Source organism: Grammomys surdaster, unplaced genomic scaffold (assembly GCF_004785775.1).
Source record: "Grammomys surdaster isolate TR1022 unplaced genomic scaffold, NIH_TR_1.0 126187, whole genome shotgun sequence".
Taxonomy (NCBI): Eukaryota; Metazoa; Chordata; class Mammalia; order Rodentia; family Muridae; genus Grammomys; species Grammomys surdaster.
Genome location: NW_021620993.1, coordinates 7,616,049 through 7,641,972, shown reverse-complemented (window position 1 = coordinate 7,641,972; position 25,924 = coordinate 7,616,049). Strand labels below are relative to the sequence as shown.

At 38.6% G+C, this 25,924-nt stretch overlaps 1 protein-coding gene and 1 long non-coding RNA gene across 4 annotated transcripts in view; one reads left to right on the top strand and one right to left on the bottom strand.

The window, feature by feature from the left end:
• Morc2 (MORC family CW-type zinc finger 2) overlaps positions 1 to 15,068 on the bottom strand; it is a 41,680-nt gene extending 26,612 nt beyond the window's left edge. For 2 of the 3 annotated variants that reach the window (XR_003710112.1, XM_028758077.1), the window contains exons 1-3: positions 14,049 to 15,006; positions 7,409 to 7,462; positions 5,591 to 5,625 (exon numbers count right to left, since the gene is read on the bottom strand). Coding sequence is in view for 2 of the 3 variants with exons in the window: in XM_028758077.1 (XP_028613910.1) it covers positions 5,591 to 5,625; positions 7,409 to 7,462; positions 14,049 to 14,116 (157 nt within the window). In the remaining variant the exon portion in view is untranslated. Of the gene's footprint in view, positions 1 to 5,590; positions 5,626 to 7,408; positions 7,463 to 14,048 lie in introns of all 3 variants that reach the window. The other variant, XM_028758078.1, reaches the window with a different exon arrangement.
• Positions 15,069 to 15,965: 897 nt separating this feature from the next.
• On the top strand, positions 15,966 to 24,676 carry LOC114613015. Its single transcript, XR_003710115.1, has 3 exons — positions 15,966 to 17,910; positions 18,952 to 19,706; positions 21,332 to 24,676. It is a non-coding gene; the product is annotated as an uncharacterized LOC114613015 (long non-coding RNA).
• Positions 24,677 to 25,924: the final 1,248 nt, after the last annotated feature.

Genomic DNA, 25,924 nt, shown 5'->3' with positions numbered 1-25,924 from the left:
GCGGCGGGGTGCGTGCGGCCCCCGGGGGGGGGGGGTGGGGGGTGGGGGGGGGGGCTCGTCGGGGCGGGAGGGGGGGCCGGGGCCGGGGAGGGGGAGAGGGAGAGGGAATTTTGTTTTTAAGTTTCTTCATGCAGCTTACAAGTACTGTATGACCATAGAGCCCAGGTTGTCCTTGAACTCCCCATGTAGTAGAGATGATTGGAATGATCCTCTACCCTCAGAGGTCTGGGAATAATCACATGAACCACAATGCCCAGCTTCTTACTGTCATGACTGTCTCCTCGAGGTCTAGTTATGTCTGTAACCATTTGTAGTGTGCTGTTTCTTCAGTTGGATATTAGGTTCTTAGAGCAAAGGCTTCATCTCATCCTCTGGACTTTTCCCAAAGCAAATAGGAAGCACATTGAGCACTCCGTCCATAATCTAATTTTCCCGGGTTTCCTTCTAAAATTTACCCAATGAAGGTGATAGAACGGAACAAAGATGATCTTTCCTTTATAAGAACTCAAGCTATGAGGATGTGTTCCTTCAATATTACTTGAAGTAGAAGTTCATTTTTCTTAATCCTCTGGATAATAGTTTGAATATTCACTGTTTTTCTGAGAGGAAACTGTCAGCATTCCTACAAGTAAACTCAGCTATATAGCTTGGAAAGATGGCACCATATAGGAGATACAGCAATCATTATCTTAAAGTCTCTTACTATTCCACTTTTTTCTTTTACTTTCATCTAAGACTAAAAAGCTAATCAGTATGTCCCTGTCTAAAACCAAAAACAAGTAACAATAACAAATCCAAAGTATTTCAACAACTTTGGCAACCTTATTAACAGAAGGCTTTCAGAATTTTGGCAGGATAGCTGATATTCTGAAATACTTTTTCTCCAAATAATTTCGTCTAAATACTTATCTAGAGAGCCTTCCTAATAATTTAACTAATGGTTCTGGTTTTTTTTCCCATTTATCAAGTGATTCCATGAAGAGGGTATCTGATAACTGTATGTTCCACATAAACACAAATTTCCAAAAGCTAGACATGTTGCTCAAAAAAAATCTTTCAAGATTTTAGAAAAGAATGTCAATAAAACATATCACATTAACCAAATTGGATTTAAAAATGGATTTCAATTCCATTTTTCAAAGTTTTAGTATCAAAGCTGGGTAGTGGTGGCACACGCCTTTAATCCCAGCACTTGGGAGGCAGAGACAGGCGGATTTCTGAGTTCAAGGCTAGCCTGGTCTACAGAGTGAGTTCCAGGACAGCCAGGTCTACACAGAGAAACCCTGTCTCGATAAACCAAAAAAAAAAAAGTTTTAGTATCAAAATGACCAAAAAAGGTGTTGCTATAAACACTGAACAGGCAGAAAACAAACTATTTTAAAAGTAAGTAAAAGGTCAGTGTTAGTGACTATAAACTCTTTCATTGTTACTATCACTCTTGGAGAAAGATGACCTAAAAATATAACAGCAGAGCCAACTAAGCAAGACAGTAGAGTCTGCCACAGTGTCCAGTTTTAACCCTCACACTTCTAAGAGATGGTCTATGATTTCCATCCCAGTTAATACCAAATGTAATCAGGTTGAATCCAGAAATGGAGAGCACACTTGTTAGGGATTCTCTGCTTGGTTTAAAGTGGGTGGATTTACTTCTAGTATAGACCTTTGAGGTAGAAAGATACCTGACTTTGATCTCAGTCTTGAGGTAGGAACATACCTTCAACCTAGGCCATGCCTTCTGCCTGGAAGCCTCTATAAGGACATGGAAGACAGAGTTTTTGATGTCTTTTGCCCTGACTATTATATTTTGGTACCAGGCATGATTCTAGAACAACAGAAGTATAACGATGAATCCTGTAAGTATCTGTAATTGGGTTTTCTTTTCTTTTCTAAAGATTTATTTTATGCATGTAAGTACACTGTCGTTGTCTTCAGACACACCAGAAGAGGGCATCAGATCTCATTACAGATGGTTGTAAGTCACAATGTGGTTGCTGGGAATTGAACTCAGGACCTCTGGAAGAGCAGATGGTGCTCTTAACTACTGAGCCATCTCTCTGGCCCATGTAATTGGCTTTTCAATTAGCCAACACCTACAATTACCAAAGGCTCTCCAGCTACCCTGTCTCCTAGGAGGTTGAAGAGCACTAAAAGCCCATGGTATGAACTACATTACGAACTTGAGATAAATGCATTTAACTATACTGATTTACCAATTCTGAGTAGTAATAAATTAGGTGACCCTGTATACAAAATAAAACTATGACAGTTTGGGGAAAAGTAGGGAAAATGATAATGCTGGTTGGTTATGGAATTTATCTATGAATTAACTGACAAAGGCTCGGGATGAGCTCCATGATAAAATCAGCCAACTTCTAGAATCTCAAAATATGGTGAAGGACAAAAAAAAAAAAAAACCAAACCAAAACTTAGTGATAAAAATTGACCAGCTCCAGATGTGCATAAACAGCCTAAAAGTTTCTAAGTGTGTCCTAGAAGAAAATCTTCTCTCCAGAAGCCACAGAGCTCAAGTTATGGAAAATCAAACTGAAGCCCTCATTATAAAGTTGGCAAAACAACACTGAAAATTCAACTCCCAGACTCAGAGGGTGTCCACTGTTAAAGTAAGGGCATTAACTGGTAGAGAATGGGATCCATAACTTCGGATTGGAATGTATAGGAGGACCCTATTGAAGCTGAGAACTTTGAACCTTCCAATTCTCAAGGATTTTTTCACTTGAAGTAGTACTCTAAGCCTCACTCCTTAAAATACTGACTTTTTACCCTTCACTGAGAGAATTAATCCCTCACTGTCTACTAAACCAGCAGTGACTTTCTCTGAAGGAGAAATGGCCAAATCAATGGTTTCTCATTGATTCAGGGGCAAATGGACTAGCTGGATGATCAGGGACTTGAAAAGAGCATATTGGGAAATTGGTGAGAAAGACATCTGGGGAAGAAGTATATGAATAGATCTCTCCAAATGACAAATTATATGAAGATATTTCTGTCCCATGTAAATGTTCATCAAAAGGTGAGTTCTGCTGAGGAAAAGCTCAATCATCAAGTAGATAGAATGACCTGTTCTGTGGACAGTCAGCTTTTTTCTCCAGCCATTCCTATCATTGACAAATGAGCCCATGAACAAAGTGGCCTTGGTAGCAGGGATGGGGTTATGCATAGACTTAACAATATGAATTACCATTCAACAAGTGACCTGGCAACAGCGACTGCTGAATGCCAGATCTGCCAACCACAGAGATAAACACTGAGCCCCAGATATGGCATCATTCCTGGGGTGACCAGAGACAGACAGTGACCTGGTGGCAGGTTGACTACATTGGACCACTTCCTTGTGGAAAGGACAACTCTGTCCTTACTAAAGAGAAACTTATTCTGGTTATGCATTTGCCTTTCCCGCACATAATGGTTCTGCCAAAACCACCATCCATGGACTTAGAGAAAGGCCTTATTCACCATCATGGTATTCCACACAGTATTGCTTCTGATCAAGGAACTCACTACACAGCCAGAGAAGGGCAACAGTGGGCCCACAACCATGGAATTCACTGGTCTTACCATGTTCTCTACAACACTGATGGAATGGCCTTTGGAAGAGAGAGTTGCACCTGCCAATTAAGTGGCAACAGCCTGGAGGGCTATGGCAAGGTTTCCAGAAGGCGATACATGCTTTGAATTAGTGTCCAATATATGATACAATCTCTCCCACTGCCAGAATCCGTGGGTCCAGGAATCAAGGGGTGAAAAGAGAATAGTTCCACTCACTATCACGACTAGTGACCCACTATGAAAATTTTCCCTAAGTTCTGCTGACCTAGAAGCTTTGGTTTCAGAATGGGGAATGTTTCTATCAAGAGACAAAACAAACATGCCATTGAAGCTCTGATTTCCTCCTGGCCACTCTGGGTTTCTAATGCCTTTAAACCAACAGGCTAAGAAAAGAGTAACGGTGTTAGGAGGGGTGACTGATCCAGATTACCATGAGGGAAACTGGATTGCTTCTGCACAACGGAGGTAAGAATTGTGTCTGAAGTGCAGAAGATCTTTTAGGGTGTCTCTTGGTGCTACCAGGTCCTGTGATTAAGTCAATGGGAAATAACAACAGCTTAATCCAGGCACAGATTCTTCAGGAATGAAGATATAGATCACTCCTCCAAGGGGGGAAAAAAGACCCAGTGAGGTGCTTGACAGAGGTGGAATAGAATGGGTAGTAGAAAAAGATAGTTATAAATACCAGCTAAAGCCACATGTACAATTACGGAAACGAGGATTATAATTGACATAAGTGTTTTATCATATTTTGTTAAGAATGTGTTTGTACAGATATTTGTGTTTTCTTTCAATTTCCTTATCATGCAATATAACATCAATTAAGAAGTATCAATGGTTATCATATTTAAGTTTGAGATACTAAAACAATGTCCCCAAGGGACATCTCCACCTATTCTAAATTTATAATGAGTTTGAGGTTTTACAAGGAATAGTTATGTCATTTTAGGTATAATTATAACCTTGTTAAATATATAACATACCTGCAATTGTATGTGGGATAGCTATAATTTAGGCATTATTATGACCTGGTTATTATTTTCATTTGGAAATTAATCACAACATAAAGAGATGACTGTGTGACAAGCTGACAAGGGTGGATTTATGATGGCTGTTCTTGGTTGTCAACTTGACCACATCTAGAATTAACTGGAAACCAGAAATAGAGGTCACACCTGTAAGGGATTTTCTGCTTGGTTTGAAATGGGTGGATCCACTTCTAGTCTGGATCATTGAGGTAGAAAGGCACATGAATTTGATCTGAATCTTGAGGCAGGAACATACACCTTTAATCTGGGCCATGCCTTCTGCTGGAAGCCTATATAAGGACATGGAAGACAGAAGCTTTTGCTCTTTACCTACTTGCCCTCATCTTGCTAGCACATCCATTCCTTCACTGGAATTAGAACCCACCTCTTTGGAATTCCAGTGTATACTGAGACTAGCTAAAGACATCCAGCCTTGTGGACTGAGAAACTACTAGATTCTTGGACTCTCCTTCCATTCACAGCCAGCCACTGTTAGATTGGGGGAATCCAATTAGAGTTAGAGTTGCAGCCTCTAAGTCATTCTAATAAATCCCCCATAACTATGTGTGTATGTACATACATATATAAATTATATACATATTTGTTCTATTAACTTCTATTACTCTAGAGAACCCTGACTAATACGTGGTCTCAACATCTCTATAAACCAATTACAAGCTATTTCTGCTACATCAGCAACTTTTTAGGGAGAGACCTCTGCTACCAAGAGTAGTGAGGGATTAATGCCAACAATATCTAGCCTTCCAGGAAGATGAGAAATACTGGGTCATTTTACTTCCCACTATTCTGTTCCACCACCCTCATAAATCTCTTAGGTTCCAAGACATATATAATCAGACTGCCCCATTTCCACCTATAACATGAAGAAATTCTGCCATCTCCAGGCTCCAGAAACCACTCACTTCTTAAGTACAGTAAAAAAATACATTAAGAAAAAGAAAGTTTAGCAATATAAGGTCTAAAGTCTGGCTTACCAGCATAAATGTCTATTCTGGTGGCATCTGCATCTCTGCAAAATTAAAGAGAAAGAAAAAATCCTTGAGATACAAATGAGAATATGAAGTATCAATCAGCAAAATGTATAGTGCAATGCATACTATTTTAAATTTTTCAAGCTATAGAAAAGACTGTTTTTTTTTTTAACTTGATCACACAGTTTCTCTGACATATGTATGAACTATTTCAAGCACTCCAAATTATTTAGGATACAAGACACACAGGAACTGGATACATTAAGAGCTTCATATATCCTAGTATCTCCGTGTTCACTATGTAGCCAAGGATGGCCTTGAATTTCAGATCCTCCTGCTTCAACGTCCTAAGCACTGAGAATACAAGTGTGCACTACCATGCTCAGTTTACACAGTGCTAGAGATAAAACATAGGATTTTTACACATTCTGTAACTTGCACTACATGCTCAACCTCCCTGGATATATTCTTTAAATGTTGATTTCACTATAAAAATTGTTCATCAAAAATATTATATACATATATGTACATGTGTATGTACATGTTCATATACATGTGAATGTACCTGGGCAAGTATGTATGTGAAGACTAAAGGTTGATACTGAGTGTCCTCTTTTCATTGTTCTCCACTTTTTCTTCTTTTTACACTTATTTAATGTGTTGTGTGTTCGTGTGCATGGTCATGGAGCATATGAGGTCATAGAACAATTTGGAAGAGTTGGTTCTCTCCTTCTACCACATGGATTCAAAATGGTCATCAGCTTAGCAGCAGGCTGAGCCTTCATCTTACTGAACCCTTTACCTTATTTTTACTGAACATGGATCTTGAAGACTCAGCTAAACTGGCTAGCCAGCAAGTGCCAGAGTTTCTTTTCTCCCTTCCTCATCCTCAAGCATTGGAGTTACAAGCATGCACTCTTAGGCCAGGCTCTTATTAGTGCTGGGAACTCAGGTCTTATTCTTGAACAGCAGCTACACTCATCAATAAATAATACATCTGAGTTTTAGTTTACATTCAATAAAACTAAGATATTTTCATAATATATCTATAAATAGAATCTTTGTTTGAACTAGTCTTTGTCTGTGAACAAACCCCAACTTTTATTTGGTCTTATACAGTAATATGTATATTCTTTTAACACTAAGAATACAATATGTGAATCCTGAAACATAATTCCTTACAAACACTGTTGCTAACAATGGAAGATACTAGACCTGGCATAGTAGCACACAGCACACAGCGCATGAGAGGAAGAGGTCAGGGGAGCTCTGTAAATTCAAAGTCACCCTAGTCTTATTTACACAATTGAGTAACAGGCCAGCCAGAGTTACACAGTGAGGTCCTGTCTCAAAATGACAAACAACAAAAGCCACAATGGAAGATAATGATTAAAAAACATCCACTTACAATAAAAACATGTATTTGGGAGAAGATGTAAAACTCTGGCCTAGTTTTAAAGGCATTCAGTGGTATATCGTCTTAGCAGCACAAATTAATATTATAACCTATGTTCCCATCAGTTTGAATCTATCTTAATTCCCTACTTTTCACAATTATCATGATCTAATACACAAGGGATGGTGGTTTGGAAGTGGTTAGTATCCTATTTTTAGGTTAGATCACAAAGAACAATGAATGATTAAGGTAATCAAGAAAAGTGTCAATTACTGTGCTAATAAAAATACTTTTTGTTAACAAGTCTCTTAGGAGTTATAACAAATACAACAAAAATGTCTTTCTCTCAAGTCATCTGAGAGCAAAGATACTGATGATCCATAAAGTTTCCACTCTGAGCAATTTTAGGCTGGAAGACTACATACCTTGCATTATCAACGAGTTCAGCAAGAGCACCAAATAAGAATTCATGAGTAGTTCTGAAATAACAAATTTTAAGAGTCAACAAAAGTAATATGAACTGGAGTCTAAAGTTATAAAACATTTAAGAGGTTTTAGAAAAAAAATCCCAAATCCTCATGTGCATTACTAATGTATAGTACTAAATTTCAACTTCTCCATAATACAAGCCTTTCTAGAGCTAATCATCAAGTTCTGCCATTTGCTAGAAATGCTTATTCTTCCTATTTCTAATAGAAAAGCCCATCTTAAAAAAGCTTTAAATTTCTACATGCACTGTTAAAAGTAGTGATAGTCTTCCTGGGAGGGAGGAGGTTAGGGGAGATGCCTGTATTTTATCTTTCATTGCTTTAAGCACTGGTCAATTTCTACATAGAAGGAATTATAAATATATAATCCTAACTAAGTAAATATCTTGAATTCTGAAAAGATATGATTACTAAACCAAGACTTTCAGAAACTTTCAGGAAATAACCACTGAAGTCTCTATTTAAAAAGCTAATTTCCAGCGCTGGGCAGTGGTGGCGCAGGCTTTTAATCCCAGCACTTGGGAGGCAGAGGCAGGTGGATTTCTGAGTTCGAGGCCAGCCTGGTCTACAGAGTGAGTTCCAGGACAGCCAGGGCTACACAGAGAAACTCTTGTCTAGAAAAAAACAAAAACAAAAACAAAAACAAAAAAAAGCTAATTTCCCCCTAGATACCCAGAAGACCACATCAAATTACAGAAGAATTTGATTAAAAAAAAAAAAGGATCTAGACAAAGACTTGGTTTTTCCCATCATCTGAGAAAGTCAAAAATAAGTATTTTTGTTTATAAGCTCCCCAAGATGATGAGTTTTCTTTTTTCACTGGTACAGATCACACTCAGGTACACAAACTCCTAAAAGGTATGCTCAATTTACCCTGTCTTAATTCATGTATTTTTCTTCTTTTTCTTCTTCTTCTTTTTTTGGTTTTTCGAGACAGGGTTTCTCTGTGTGGAACTCACTCTGTAGACCAGGCTGGTCTCAAACTTAGAAATCCACCTGCCTCTGCCTCCCAAGTGCTGGGATTAAAAGCCTGCGCCACCACTGCCCAGCATGTATTTTCTTAGAACAGTCTTCACTAAACATAAAGTAGAACAAGTCCACAAAGTATCATCCAAAAAAACAGCTTTACTTTTAAAAACAATAGAAAGTAACAGACACAAGCCATTATCAATTTTCATAAATTATTCTTGCTTTTTCAGTTTCAGTCAATAGTCAAGATGACATTTTCTAAAAAAATTTAGATTGAAATATAACACTAATACCTAGCATTTAAGAGCTTAAACCACTTATAATATTGGTCTAAACAAACTATAAACTATTAGTTTATAAAATCTCCTAACTGAACTATACGGGAAAACTGACTTTTGTCAGTTACTCTTCATTTTTTTACTGTGAATTTTTAATAAGTAAAATTATCATTTCCTATAATTTGTGTAAGAAATTTTCTCCCATGAGATCAGTGAATATATCTGTTGTTAATCCAAAGGCAGTACAATCAAGAGATATGTTGTAGCAAGACACAGACATTTTTTCTTATCACCAATTCACTTATGCAATGAAGTTCAAATTCTTCTGTCTAAAATCCAAATGATAAGCATTTGACCTGGAAAAAATCAAATTTCTAAAAGAAGCCTTGCCTTTAAAAGTCATCTCTTTATTATAAATAAGTGTCTACAAGTTATGGTAGCAATGTCCATATTTCTATGAGCCTATAGAACTGTAGATCTGTAATCTCCTTGTATCATTCAAGAGATAGTAAGATGAAGAACTCAAGGCCTGCCTAGACTATGTAGCAAGAGACTGTCAAAAAAAAAAAAAAAAAAAAAAGAAAGAAAGAAACAAAAAAAATTAAGGAAATTTCAAATTTCAAGTCTATGGGTTAAAAACCCCCAAATTGGAAAACACAAATATTGATATTATGATTCATAACAGTAGCAAAATAACAGTTATGAAGTAGCAATAAGAATAATGTTATGGTTGGGAGTCACCACAGCATGAGGAAGTATATTAAAGGGTCGCAGCGTTAGGAAGGCTGAGAACCGCTCATCTACGGAGGACCTAGGTATGCGGCATATTATTTGTCTAGCATATCTGGGCCTTATACTTAATCCTCATCAAAAAGAGAGGCAGACAGACCGACAATTTTTTGGAAAATTAAAGTGAATTGTTAAAGATAACATTAATTAAAAGTCAACCTAGAGACAGAGGCTGTAGCTCAGTGTCTGAGCACTTGCCTGGGTTAGATCCCTAGTACTGTAAAAAGGCAAGAAAGTCCATCTATAGCCAGGCATTATGGCACACAACTGTAATTAGGCAGGGCCAAGGGAGGACAATGACAAGTTTTAGGCAAGCCTAGGCTGTATAGCTAGATCCTATCTTTAAGACAAAATTATTAAGAGGGGAATCTAGCTTTGAGCACTGGCTATATCCTAAGTCTTATCTGAGGTGCAATTATTACTAACTGAATTATTCCAATACTTCACCACGATGACCTGAAATTTAGTCAGCATTGGCAATTCCTGATAGTCTCTATAGAGACTCAAATTATTTAAAAAAAAAAAAAGAGGATTCAAATACTTGTTTTCAAGTTTTCAGTCACCTATCTTCCTGTTTAATGTAAGCCGGAAAATTATATTAAATTAGTTTTCTATACAATCCAAAATGATTATGTAGAAATATAAAATAGCCAATTTTACTTTTAATAATTCCACTTATTTAAGGACAAACATGTTTTTAATACACGTCAATGAATCTCAAAAAATTAGCCTCTGGAGTATAGTAATAAGACATATCAGAATAAAGTACCGACTCACATATAAAACAGAGCTCAAATTTTTCTGTCTTAAAAAAAAAATGGGCTGGGCGGTGGTGGCGCATGCCTTTAATCCCAGCTCTTGGAAGGCAGAGACAGGCGGATTTCTGAGTTCGAGGCCAGCCTGGTCTACAGAGTGGGTTCCAGGACAGCCAGGGCTACACAGAGAAACCCTGTCTCGAAAAACCAAAAAAAAAAACCAAACAAAAAAAAAATGGTATTTCTGGGCTGGGGAATGTAGCTTAGTTGGTAGGGTACTTGACTAACATGTATAACATAAAACTAGGTATGGTGGCACATGCCCATAACTCAGATGTAAAGGCAAGAAGATTGGAAGGTTAAAGTCATCCTTGGTTACTTAACAAGTTCAAGGTCAATGGACTATGTGAAAGCTTGTCTCAAAAAAAAAAAATGGAAAACATTTCTGGCCTTTGATTGTAAAACTATAAGGAATTATGGGGAAAATTATAACACCCTTTTCCATAAGAACTACTACATATCATTAATGGGCCTTGGTGTTCTTGGTAAAGTCAGAAACAATACTCAGAATCTCAAATGATAGAAAGAGCCTATAAACGATGAAGCCATTGTTCTAAATAGTTCTAAAAAAAAAATCTTAAAAATACACAAAAATGAAAGCTTCCTTTTTTCCCAAATATTTCAAAGGGTACACTGTAGCTAGCATTTTAGGCATAATAAATATTTTTAAAAATATTTCTCAAGTCAAGCATGGTTGTAGATATCTTTAATCCCAGCACTCAGGAGGCAGAGGCAGGTGGATCTCTGAGTTTGATGCTAGCCTACTTTGAATAGTGAGTTCCAGGACAACTGGGGTTACATGGAGAGACCCTATCTCAAAAACAAAAAGAAAAAAAAAAAGACCACAAAAACCCAAAACAAACAAACAAAAAAAAACCTTCTTCACAGATCTAAGTTTTATTTACACATTATCCAAAGTCAACTAATTGGTAAATCACAAAGGCTTTTTATAAACTGATACTTTCAATCATGACTTTACACTTGTGACCCAGAAGAAACAGTTTTCCAGCTCAGCATTTCCAACAACAAACTCACATTTTCCTTGTTATATAAAGAAAATGGTTTTGCTATTTAGTTAACCTGAATTTAAACCAAAAAGTTGTCCACAAGCTCAAAGCCATGAAAATTCTTGCTGAGTTTTTTAATTTGTTGACAATAGTTAATTGCCTTAATTGGTAGAAAATAAAGCTAGTGGGACACACCTTTAATCCCAGCACAAGGGAGACAAAGAAAAGCACAAATCTCTGACTTCCATCCAAGACAGTCAGAACTCAAAAGGAAAAAAAAAAAAAAGAGGAAGAGAAAGAGAAGGAAGCATCCAAATTTTTAAGATTTTAACAGAACAAAGGTACCGTAAGACCAACCTTTCCTTCTCTGGAGTTGATTTATTGAACATTCTACTATTCTACTGTTAAAACATAAAAAATTTTTAAAGTTTTACTTTTCTCTAAGAATGAACTTCCAATCAAGTCATAATGACAAAAACAAAACAACAACCAAAAATAAAAAACTTGACTGTGGCCCATACCAGAAATTCCAGCATTTAAGAGGCTGAGGGTCTGAGAATCAAAGCCAGCCTCAGCTACTAGTTAAGCCTTGACTAAAAGAAAACAAAACATCCTCATTGTGGTGCTGTACAGTTAATGTCTTCTTCAAGTAAAACAAGACACAGTCAAAGAATCATTTCAAAGATCAAATTTGTGGTCCAGGTAAGAAATTCCAGAGTTTCCAAAATGATATGCCAATCCTATGTTGAAGCAAGCACTAATTTCAATTCAACATGGATAAAATTCACAGAAATTTTTCCAATATCACCTTATTCAAGTAATTCAGTTTACTTCCTTGCTTTGGCAGTGTTCACATACTGTTAATAATGTATACAATAGCAAAGGGAGAAATAATTCTCAGAAATTTAATAAATCAAAATGGAAGACTAATAAAACAGGAAGTTAAATTCTCTGCCTTACAAACAGAAAAACAAAACCTTCAAGGTAACAGCCAATATTAGGTTAAAAATATTAAGCACTGTAGCCAAATGCTTCATACTATCTTAAATCTGGGTACCTTCAGTTTGCCTCTCCAGCTGCCTCTCTGTAAGCCTTTAATTTATTTGAGCCTAAGTTTTCTCAAATGCAAGACATGATTAATTCTAAACCTATAGATTTGTCTTAGAAATTATATTTAAAACAGTAAGTAGCTAAAAGCAATGAGTTGCTGATACTATTGTTATTGCAGAGTCTATAGTGATGCTGAAACAAGACAGATTTTGAAGGCTAGTTCAGGGTCTTCCACATTTCAGAATAGTTATAATTCCAAATTTGCTCTGCCAGTTCAAAACTCAAATCTGATCTCTTTAAAGAACACACTCAGACATGAACATTTAAGTTCCTTCACCCGCTTATTCTTAGTATGTAGTTCAATAAAAAGAACATTAAAAGTGTGGCTAAAGGCCACTGTGCTAGGATCTTTGATTAGTGAACTAGGTTCCAGATTCATAATCTGTATCCAAAGTAATTTCTGTAGTATCATCTCTAAACTGATCTACCTCAATTAAAAGAAAAACAAAAACACCTTTCTAGATAATGCAAAATAAAACCTCTTGGCACTGAAAAAATTTACTATTCATAAGTTTTTTTTAAGTGTCATAGAATCACAAAAGACTAGAAAAATTACTGTACTATTATGAGATACCTGAAGTCTCTACTCTGCAGATGGTTCTTCTGACTAAACCATTTATTCATCTAGCTTTTCATTACCTCCTCATCCAAGTACTCTTAATACTTACCTTGAGCCCAAAAGTAACAGGTGAATGGAAAGATTACATTCTGGCAAGATAATTTATTGAAGGGCTTGGTGGCATGCACCTATAATCCCAGCACTTAGATGGTGAATGGAAAGAGATTTTTGGCAGGATAACTTAATGAAGGGTTTGGTGGCACACATTTAAAATCCCAGCACTTAGGAGGCAGAGGCAGGCAGATCTCTGAGTTCCAGGCCAGCCTGATCTGTAACAATAAGTTTCAGGACAGTCAGAGCTAGATAGGAAGACCCTGTTTCCAAACTAACTAAACAAATAAACTCTAAAATATTCCACACAAAATGATGATGTTACTCAAGAACCATGAACACAGCATGCATCTGTGGTTTCATATATTTTGGGAAAAGACTACCTAAATCAAGGCCTTTTAAAGAAATTTCCACTCCTCCTTAGCATATATAAACTACATTGGATGTACTGCTAATTTGCCAAAAAGATAAAACCAATTGTTTGTTGAAAATCAACAAATGTTTTCTTCTTCCAAGTTGATCATCATCTTGTGGTTGTTGCTGTTGTTAGAAACACTTGTTTTAAACCCAATTGTCTAGGCTGTTCCTAAAGATGTGCAACAGTTGATACTAGATGGTCCAATTTTTGGTGATCCAAAGAGCAGTTTTGTAGGATTCCTATTAAACACTTGGATGAAACAACTCAATATATCACTTGATATAAAGTTTGTATTTTGAAATTTTTGATCCAGTAAGTGAAAATCATTTTCTTCTAGATTACCAACAAATATTTCACTGATCTCAGTTCTTCAATACAGAGCTCAAGACATCCAGTGATACATCTTACTCCAATGACACATGCCAAAGAACAAAAAAGCAAAATTTTCTGGAGAAAGGATTTCCATATTAACATCAAGGAGTTGTTACTGGTTACCTCAGTGGCACCTACAAGATACTTACGAATTTGTGTGGAGATATTCAAAAGTTAGTTGAGCTCGGTTGAGACTGCTGTAATTTGTGAAGGCCATAACTTCGATGAGTCTTCAGTCTTTGCCCGTTAACAGGAAAGTACATATAGTGAAATAGATTTCCCCAGGATTCTGTCCAGTAAAGGGTAAATTTGTGCTTCTTAGTGACACATGAAACAAAATTCCCTAGTAGCTATCCAAAATATAGTAAGATATTTGAAACTGCGAGTGATTTAAGTATTTCAATGACTCTGATGAAATACTTTGGAAAGAATGATATCCTAAACCTACAGTCCTTAAGTGCTCTCAAGGTCAAGCTTCCTTCACACAATTCCGACGCACACCAAAAGTGAATGGTTCTGAATGGTCTTCAAACTTGGCGGTTTATTACAGCTTCAATTTCACGGTCTTCAAGTCCTTTTCTGTTCTCCTAAATTCAGGAAATTGACCTACTTCTGTCATAAAGCTGACGGTTCACCTACATCATTACCACCGAAGACTTTGTCACCACCGAAGACACCAGGCTCCTCAAAAAAGTGCTCTACTGGACAGTGCAGTAGAGTGGATGCTATTTCTGACTTCACCGCTTCCCAACAGAAAGGTCCTTGGTGCTGACTGACAGATTTCTTTTCCCAAACCCCGCCCCAACACAACTTGCTATTATGCCACAATCACCACAGGTGAAATTACTCACAGTGGCCCACAGAAACACCTCACAATATACCCTCCGGAATCACCTCAGGCGCGCCCTTCCCCCACACCCTTCAGAAGATGGCCTCGGGCCCTCAGGCCTTCCCAGGCCTGGGTCCTCTGGCCACCTCCTCGCTACTGACAGAGGAGTTAGTCCCAGATCCTGGGGGAACAGAAGACAGTGGCGAGTGCACCAGCAGATCGGATCGGGCGTTGCCTGCAGCTCGCAGATGCCTTTGTCCCTGCCCGCGGAATTGGAACTCAACCACCGCAGCGCGCTCTTGGAACCATGTGCTGTCGCTGCCGCCGCTGCCGCTGCCGCAGCCGCTCGCGCCGCAACACGCCGCGCCTGAACAGACGATGACAGGACGAGCGTCACGAGATTCAGCGTTTAGGACGTCTCTGCGGCCGATGCTGCCGCCGCCACAGCTACCTCAGCCACCGCTTTGTCTCCGTAAGTGCACGCAGCGCGAATCACCTCGCTCACTCCCGACGGCCCTGCCGCCGAGGCCTCCACCGCACCTTTGGCCAATCACAAAGCTCGAAGTCTTCCCGCCCCCGCCCTGAGACTCCACCTTCTGATTGGCGGGCAACGTTGTCCCACGTGACCGGAACTTGCTTGGCCGGTCCGCCCCCATCACGTGAGGGCGCACGCCTCTCTTCCTGCTTTCCTGACCCTCACCGCCATTTAAAGGAACAGTACCGGGGGCGGGCCGAGCGACGCAGCCGGGACGGTAGCTGCAGCGCAGAGCGGAGGAGCCATCTTGTCTTGTCGCCGGGGAGTCAGGCCCCTAACTCGAAGAAGCCCTGGCGCGCCCTCCCCCCCTCCCCGGTCTGGTAGGGCGAAGGAGCGGGCGTGCGGTCGATCGAGCGATCGGTTGGCGGCTCTTTCTCCTGCTCTGGCATCCAGCTCTTGGGGCGCAGGCCCGGCCGCCGCGGCGCGCGCCCGGTGGCCGTTGGCGCTCGCGCCGCGTCTTTCTTCTCGTACGCAGAACTCGGGCGGCGGCCTATGCTTTTGCGATCCGACGAGGGGTCGTCCGGGTGGTTGGCGGCGGCGGGCAACTGCTCCGCCCCGCTCCCGGGGAGGCGGCGGGAGAGGCTGGGGTGGCCGGGGCCGGCCTGGAGGCCTGGCGCCACCCTTCAGGGCCTGCTAGGACCCAGTTGGAGGGTCAGGAGGGAGCTGGAGGATGGTTGGTGGTGGGCTTTCTCCTTTGCCTTTTCCTACTTATGCCACCTTAGTGGGGAGCGAGAGCTCTGGCGGCAGCTCCGGGGTGGGGATTTGAGCTCCGGAGTCGGAAGATCTGGGTTTGCTTCCGGGCCTAGCCACTCGCTGGCCGAGTGACCTTAGGCAAGTCACTCTATAATTTGTTTGCGCCTCAGTTTCCTCCTCTGCCTATCATCAGTGTGTGTATGGAATTGGAAGCTCTCTTCAAAGTGTCGGTTTACATAAAGATGATTGTTGTTTTTATTTTTCTTTGAGTTGCAAGAAGACATAGCAATTGCTCATTCCCTGAAATTAAGTTCAGGAACCTTTTCTTGGAGTTGGAGATCGGAAGGTTCCCTGAACTTCTTCTGTACAGAAACACGTGGGAAAGTGTTTTCTAGGGGAATGAGTAAATCCTTCAGTAGCAAGTTTTCCTAAGGGGCTATGACCCAGAAGAGTTTAGAACATTTTTTGCCACCGGGAGGAAACTGAGGCCTACATGCCATTTGGGACCCTTCACAACCAATATGAAGCCCCCATTTGAGTCCCTGGTATATGTGAGCTGCTTCTTAACGCATAATGGCTGTTTCGGGTAACATCACTTCACTGCTTGGCTTTTATTCTAAGCCCTTTCCTCTCACCATAGGGTGCCTAAAAGGGTGGCTGATGCATATGGTACAATGGCACCCAATATAAAGCAGCTACAATTAGGAGTGAATGTGTTCTCTAGTAACAAGAAGTGTAATCTTTGGCCCAGCGATTGTTTTCTGCTGCTTGTACTGGTGCCTGACTACTTTTCTTTCGTTATCTATTTTTTACAACCGTGATTGACATCCATTATTTGCTCCTATTTTGTATCCCTGGTTTACGTGGTTGATAGTGAACAGGCTTATTTTAAAAGGTGCTGCCAAAACCAGTTAATGGTGCACATGGATTTTTAGCAGGCGGGCTCCTTGGAACAGACTGAACCAGGTGTTGGATTCCTGAAGATATTTGGGATTGTTTTGTTTTGTTTCGTTTGTTTTTGTTTTTTAACTGAAGGTTAAAGGTTTCTGAAAAGTTTTGTTGGACTCTGGCTGAAACACAGAATCAGTATATTTGGAATCATTTTGAAGCTTAACTTTTTCCTAGCCAGCCTTGTATTCTAATTGCTTGCAAATGTGAGACTGAATGGCCAAAATGCCGTTTGTCTGTTTATTGTCAGCTGCTTTTATCAAATTCCAGGCCATTATCCTGCAAACACTATTAAAATGTTTGAACAGTTGGCTTTCAAACATTTTCGTTTTGTGGCGTGGTGCTTATCAAGTGGTACAGCTCTCCAAGCAAGTGAACACAAACAAACATATTTAAGTGTATTTTGTATGATTAGATGTTACCAATTCTGATATTTTATTCAAATGTCTAAAAAAAAATAAGTTGACTATATTCCCTTTACCAAAGGGCCAGAGACAAATGGTTTTCTTTCAAGAGAAATGACTGTTTTGAAGAAAAACTGTGTTGGTCTTAGCTCTTTTGTAATTAAATCTGGATGTACCTCAAAAGACTCTTTAAGACTGTGGTGTTAAAAGGCTTTCCTCTGGAGAAAGAGAAAAAAAAAATCAACTGGAACTTAAAAGCTTGAAATTCCATGGCAAAACATGGATGTCTCAGATTGGAGGTTCATGAAGTATTTGCAGTAGTTGGAGTGGATACACTTTTCAGTGTAGCTGCCACCATGGACTCCAGGCTCCCAGATTTTCAAGAACTGGACCTGTGACCCAGAAGAGCTTGTCAAGATATGACAGGAACTCTGGAGGCGGACGTTTTGTATTCAATTTTGGAACTGTTGATCTTGCTGTGAATAAAGAGGCAACAACTCACCAAGCACTGCCACCAGCACTGTTACTGGGAACTTGAAGACTCAAGTTTCTGTCCAGACCCTCAGTGCAAACTGACAACACTCCATCCAAAGTGAACTACGGTACTTGCCATTTTCCAAAATGCCTTACTTCTCATTTCTGCACTTCTGCTGTTCATACTCTCTTTACCCTGGAAATACACTTCCATGGTTCTTTACCTGACAGATCTCTGCCATTTCATATAACTAAGATGATCTCTAACCCTGTAACTCTCTTAATATTAAAAAGAACATCTTTAGGGTAACTTTAATCTCTTATACGCAAAGTCTGGTTCCTTGCATGCATTTGTTCTCTTTCTATATAGCAAACACTGAAAGTAAGAGTCTTGGTTTTATGTATCTTTGCCCAAACATACCACCATTTCTAATGAAGCCTTTTTAAAAGCAGGGACCCTTAATCCTCAGTGTGTTTATAATTGCTACATTATAAGTAACATTACCTTAGATAAAAAGAATTGATTAGATTTCATGTTTCATTTCTTAATCCTAGATTTTTTTTAAAAAAATCTAGAGAACTATATGACCTTAAAAAAAAAAAAAACTGAGTCAGATTGGGGGTGTTATAGTCAAGAATGGGGACCACCAAGGCCTTACACTGTCTTGCTCAAAATAGAACTTAATATAACAGTTAGGGCAGTGTTTAAAGGAGGACAGCATTAGGACGGCACCAGGAAAGTTAAGGGTAAAATTGGTATGTTACCTAAAATCATGTTTTTGTGTGTCTGCCAATTGTGAAAACACTTTTTCTCCCTACCAACTAATGTCCAACCTGAATGTTGTAGGAATAGAAACCCCCATTAACTATTTATACAATACCTGAGCATACATTACTGCCCCAGTGTAGGACTTTTAAGGCATTTTCCATTTGTTGCATCCCTGAGACCGTTAACTTTGCCAGGAAACTTTTTGCCTTTGTTCATCCAGCTTTCACTTTTTTGTTGACCCTCTCATCTAGCAGTTTCTCTATCACCATCTAAGCCAGGCTTGTGAATACCCATCAGACAGTAGATATGCTGATAGAAGGCCCCCACCCCAGTGTTAGACTCCTCTGTTTATAATTCCATGTGTTTGTTACTTTACCTGTTTTTTCCCTGCCCCTTCTAGTCCCGTGCCTCCTGATTGCTGAATGTTCACCTGGACCCTCCAATGACCTTGCTTCTGCTACTCCATCTGCCTACAGACCTGGTACTTGGATTTTTGTCCATGGTGATTCCTACCACCTTACTACTGAAGAAGACACCATTCCAGTGGACCACTGTGACCCAAGAAGCATTCAGCCATCATGATGTGGCCTTTACCTCCACTCCTGTCCTACTCTGCCCAGATTTAGCACAGCCCTTTATAGTGCAGTCAAGAGTCTTCAAGCCAAATAACTGAAGCTATTTTATGACAACGAAGGCCAAGTTTATTCCATAAATGTATAGTTCAATTCTGCAGTTTATTCTTCAGAGACACATAGTAAACTTGGACCAGGGGATTTTGTTTTGTTTATATTGTCAACACTGTCTGAAGAAAGGCATCATCTCTGAGAACAGCATTGGCCCCTACTCCACAATCTCAAATGATTGAAGTTTCATGGACTGCCTAGGATCCTGTCAAGGTCACTGGACTCTTGTTACTTTCCTACTTCAAGTCTGTAGCTATCTACTGAATGAGAAAGCAGATATTCTGACTCATTGGGATCGAAACCAAGGCATATTGAATTCCTCATAGTATCATCTTCGGGTTACTCAGGAACCAAAACTTTTCACACCAATTTTAAGAAATTCTACTGAGGAATCCCTTTACTTAACCATCTCAGAAGGCTTCAACCAGATTCCTGAAAAGGCTTCTTGATATATCAAGATAGAACCTACATGGTAATCTCTTCTGTTTATATAGCACTTTACAGGTTCAAAGCACTTTCATATACATTTATGCCAATTACCAACATAGTCACACCACTTTTTGAAATGAGAGAACAGAAGTTTAGGTACTTTAGCAATTCCTAGGTGACATAGTGGTAGAAGTTAGTACTTCTGACTCCCAGTCCAGTATTACTCTTGGCATTATCTTAGCTTTCACCTTATCCATAGTATTAAAATGACTGGAGACCGAAAAATAGATCTGCTTCTGATTTATATGGTATCCTTATTAGAGCACACACAATGTTTGAAGTGCAATTGTAATAACCACAGCTAGACCAGAATCCCTTGATGACAACCCTAAAGTGTAGGAATAAGCAGTCTCCCTGGTGGTTGTTGATGATTTTGTTTTTTGTTTTGTTTTTTAAAAAGGAAACCAGAATATACAATATGAAACAAAAGTTTTTAGATTTTCTTGTTTATTTTCATGGTCTCCCCAAGAACTAACTATACTTGTTAGATCTGCACTTGTTTCTGTTGATTGCTTTAAGTTTTGATAATGTTCCTGAACACAGAAAGCTTACCTATAGTTTTCTGTTCCCAAATTAATATGTAGAATAAGCCATTTGCTCTTACATGTATATAATTTGTAGTTTTTGTTGTCCAATGATAAAATACGTAGCATGTGTTTCCACACAAACAGTGAAGTGTAGTGTATTAAGGTCTCAAGATGTGCAGCAAAGCTTCATTGAGCCCAGTGTTGTATACATCATTCAGACACATAGATTGCTGCAGGGTTGTTTTTTTTCCCTACATTCTTTTTAACAGAATGGGAAACTCAGCTATGTAACCAGTGATTCTTAATTATTGGCAGATTGGCTTGGAGACCCATAATAAATTCATTGTCTTTAAAACATCCTTTCTCATACTTTGTTGTTAACTGATTGAATTAGTGTGTTACATCTGAGGATTACATATTTTGATTATTGCCTTTTTGCCAAGGGAACTTCTAAAATATTTGTGGGATAATAGGCAAGAATGGGAGGGAAATGACTTTTGTCTTGGTCAAGTTAGCAATAACTTATCATTAGAGTCCTGTAACTTTTAAGGGGATTGCTTCTCAGGTATGTAAGGAGAAAAAAAAGAAGAGATTTTTCATAGAATTAGAGTTGTGGACCACTAAGATCTTACTGCTTTAGTGGAGTCATCCAACCATGGACTTCTCAAGTAATATTTGCAAAGAAATGGATACATTTTCCAATGCTATTACAACTTAAAACCAACAATCTTGTTCCCTGGTAGTCATTTTTTAATAATTTATTTTTATCACTTATTTGAGAATTTCATGCAATGTATTTTGATCATATTCCCCTAACTTCCCCAAAATTATTCCCTACCCTCTCAATTTTGTGTCTTTTTTTAATTTTGTGCTGCTTAGATACTTAATGAAACAGCCAAGGTTAACCCTTGTAGTCATTTTTAAGCTCAACTTTAATCAAAAATTTTAATAAAACTTTAATTCTATTAATCTGTAACATGGTCCACATTAGAGAAAGAATAGAAAAACTTGTCTGCTTTGTCTTAGCATTGAGCTTGCTTACCCACATTCTGGTTTCCATGACCTATTTTTTGTATTTCAGCATTTTGTGAACAACTTATCACTGATTTTCCAAAGGCTTTGTGCTCATGAAGTTCTTTGAAGGAAAGCTATGTGGAAGTCCAGAGTAAAGTGAAGCTGCTCTGGATGAAGTAGTGAAGTACAACCTGCTACAACCATCTTCCTTTACCACCATGGTGATGCCTAAAGGGACTTCCTTATGTAAAATTCTTCCGAAAATCCTGCTTGAAACCACTCCCCTAGACGTATTTGACCTGAATGGCATTCTCTTCTTTTATGTACTTTCAACTCAAAACACTTCATACTCAGTTGATGCTCAACATGTTTGGAGATGCTTTATCCAGAGAATGATGATAATACAGCATTGTCTAATGAAGCTTTATTAATAGCATTCCATCCAAGGTGGACTTCATGGAGAACAATGAATATGTATCCTACACTGAAGAACCCCATTAACTTTCAGAAACCTCTAACTAGTGGTACTGGAAGTACATGACTTGGAAGTCTATGTAAATTGCCTGAGAGCTGGTATTGAAGCTGATGCCTCCTTGAGGCCATCTTAGACCAATTTGTTCATTTGACCTCTCCTCATTAACTATGGTATTCCATGTACAAAGGATAACCATTAACTATGAAGCAGAATTGAAATACAATTTTTCCTAAAGGGATTTGCAACCTGGTTATTATTCATTGTCTCAAGTTTCAAGTCATGTTGATGCAACTAGTAGTTATTAAACTGCTCAATGTTTATTTGTTATTTAATAAATACTCTTTCCAGGGCTTAAAAAACCAAAACTAAATTTCTCCAACACGTCTATACTTGTCTATTCAAAATTAACTACTCACCACTACATGGAACAGATGATCCTGAAGACACACTCTTTGAGCATCCTTTATCATAGGTGTGACTTAAAATGTGGCTGGAAAGTTTCCCTCTACCCAGTGAAATAGTAAATGATTAGTCTTCATGCCTGATACCATCGACTGTATGTGTGTGATAGGCAAAGTTTGACATAGGCATTTGACTCTAGGCTATGATAGCTTGGTAATCACTTAAAGTAGCATATTGTCAACCTGTTCGCTGGAAAAATAGACTAACTTGGAAAAAAAAATCATCTATAAATGACAGCTAAGGATTTTTTTTTCAGTATTCCTGAGTTTCTGTCCTTGGGATATTTCAATGGAATTTCACCTGTCTCTTCACTTAACAGAGTGACTGACTTTATTCCTTACTATGAAGTATTCTTTCTTAGGACATTAAGATTACTTTTGTAGAAAGGATAAAATTCCTGATTATCCAAATCATCATAGTAAATAAGACTTCAATTTGTGACCTGAGAAAAATCTCATTTCTCTACTTTGTAGTCAATTTAAGGGCCAAATGCTACTCTGAGTGCACTGGGTAAACGTTGAAACTGCCTTCTTTATATCCTTGTTTCTTATCCTCTAATCATGGTTACATGATTCTCACCACAAATCAGCAAATCAGACTCAGATCTGGTTATCTAGACTGCTCACAGTTAACAAATCAAACTCTGAATGACTTCTGCTTGTATATGCAACTACGATTTGTAAGGAAACTACAGATTCATTTTTCTATTACCTCTACATTGCTAGCTCTTTTTTTTTTTTTAGTTTAAAAACAAAACTAAGCTACACTGCCAGTTATTCCCTCCTGCCGTACTCAGTTAAAACAAAGAATCGGGAATTTAATCAGTGATTGGATAAGTAGAAAGAACCAAAACTTAAGGCAAAAGCCTTAATCTAGGGCCTTTTCTACTATCTTCATGTCTTGGATTTCATCTAAATCAACAGTGCTACCCAACCAGTCTGAGGTCTTGACTTGCTTTTAAGATGATTCTTAGAGATGGGCTATATTACAGAAAGTGAAGACTTGATTACCAAAGAAAGTAGAGCCAACTATGACAAACCTGGCTCTACAATCCTACTGCTCCCAGATGTAGCATAGATTCATAACTAGAACCTCAAGTCTGCATTGAGGATAGCCTTCTAAGCTGACAGTTCTTGCACAGATGAGCAAGAAAATGAAAGCTGCTATACCCAACTGGCCCTTTTTAATATCCAAAAATAATGTCTGGACTAAACCCTGTGGAGTACCCAGGACAAAAACTAATTTACAGAGCTTCATTGTTAATCTGCCTGTTCTAGATTATAACTTAATCATTGGTATGGCTGGTCCTGCTTAAGTTGTTTGTCTGTTTACCTGTCTTCAGCTCTTAACCTGCCTTTTTTGACATGCTACTGCAATCAGACTAACTGGTTTTGAGAAGACTACAGTCAGTTTCAGCTTCTCTTGTGCCCAATTCCACCAAGGAATTTTGAATAGAAGGAACCCGTACCTCACCCCACCAGAACAGGAAGGAACATGCCGCATATCTTGGCCAGCAACTTTAAGTAGAGAAGCAGAGAACAACCGTGCTTATTTTCAACGCCTGAAACATCTATTTGATCTAACAGGAGTATAGAAGGTTGACAGCAGAGTACATTATTTCTTTGGTAACTCAGAAATAAATATGATTGGCCCAGAAATTGTAAATTCACCTTGACAAGAAACAGCAACACCAAGTTTACTGCTGAACTTAATTTACCACTAAAATACCTTCATAGACCTGCTTGCCAAGTAGGAGGCTAGTTTCCCTGCTTCACATCACCATTGTAGTGGGGCTCTGATAATACTGACTTGAATGGGGACCTTATGGTGAATCCTAGACTATGATGCTAATGGAAATTATTGTCTATTCAAGTGAATTACAGACATCACTCCTGATGATTTTTAGAATTTGATTACCAAGGAAGAAATACCAGCTGCTAAAAGTCAACTTTATGGGCAGAGATTAAGCTCTATATCTGGTCTTATCCTGGATGCTAGTTTTTATTGCCCAGCGACCATTTCCATCTCACTCTTAACTTCCTGATGATTTTTGGAACCATCTCTTCCAATTTTCAGTCCTTGTGGTTTAGACAGTCTTTTTGTGCTGGACATTTTGTTGCAACCTCATCAATCACAGCAAAGTCCATCTTGACTCTAGTGATTAGTTCAGGAATGGATGCATGATTCAAGTTTGTCCAATGATAATCAACCCTAGACGTTTTCTCAGTTGTGGAGAAGTTCTCTTAGATGCTTTAGCTTTGTAGGAGAAAACTCAAACCAACAGGGCCTACTATGTTGAATGAACCAGGCAGAAAATGAAGCCAGTACAGAGGGAAATGGAGCCAAAAGAGGAAGAGACTTAAGTTCTGATGACCACATTTATGCCCCTGTATCCAACTGTGCCTGAAGCTAATAGTACATCACCTAGACTTTTCAGTTATGTGAACCAATAAATTCCCTTTTTTGTTTAAGTTACTTTGAGTTGGGTTTCTATTACTTGAATTGAGTTCTGACTAATAACAATATTTAGCAGCAATGAAACTTGGCATGTTCTAGTTATTAAGCTAGAGGTCAAGGCGAAACTCAAATTATTTTCTAAAGGCACAACAGAAATTGAGAATAATAACACTACAGAAACAAAACTTACTGGTACAAAAGTTCAAGAGAAAATTGGTGAATACAATATGGTTCACCGATAAAACCTACATAGTTAACATAAATAAGGTACATTTATTGTGATAGGACATAGAAAAATGGCCACAGTGGGTTAAATGAAACACTTGATAGAAGTATATGGTGTGAACTCATTTAAAGGTTGTGCTTATCTTTGTAAATGCATAGAAAGGTCTGTTACTGACTGAGCAGTGTAGATTGCATGAGATTCTAATTCTGTATGACTATTTTAGACTACGTTACTTTTAAATTTCATTTAAAAATAATTTTAAAAGTAAATGCCCACTGTTGGACATTGCCAAGTTACTTAACCCCAAGCTTATCAAATGATTAAAAATACCCCCTGAAAAGTGAATCTAATACATACATTCTTACATTATGTGAGCTGGCAGACTTCTACACATTAGGAAGCTTAAAATTTAGGAATTGTTTCTTAGTTTTTAAAGCATCCTTTAAAACATCTTGGATCATCAAGATTATCAATGCTTGATAGCTTCATCTTACATGAAAAATTACCCCAGATTTTAAAGCAATAGCTAAACTACTAAATCCTGATTGCATTGTCCACATTAGGCAAAGAAAAGGAAATGAGTCACTTTTTAACATCTGTGTCACAGAAATTAGATTAGCAAGGCCTTTTGGATTGCTAAATCTCTTACACATGTATCTTGAATTTTTAGATTAGACAAAGTTCCATATCTTAAAGCACTCTTGATTGCTGTGACAATATACATTTACATCCTGGCTACTGGAACACTGAAGTCTTTTCTCCACTTAAGCATTGGTTTAATGAACATCTATTGCTTTGGCCTGCCCCAAGTCACTTTTGTCACTAATAGAGCTCCACTCTTTAGACCTATTGGTGGAACAGTTCGTGGCAATACACTGACCTCATACTCCTGGCCAAGGTTAAAACCGTCTAAGCATATACTATCAAAATTGCTGTCACACCAGGACTTCAGATTTGTTTTTGATACTTTGAGACAGGGCTTCTCTGTGTATCCCTCGCTTTCCTGAAACTTGACTGTAGATCTGGATGGTCTCAAACTC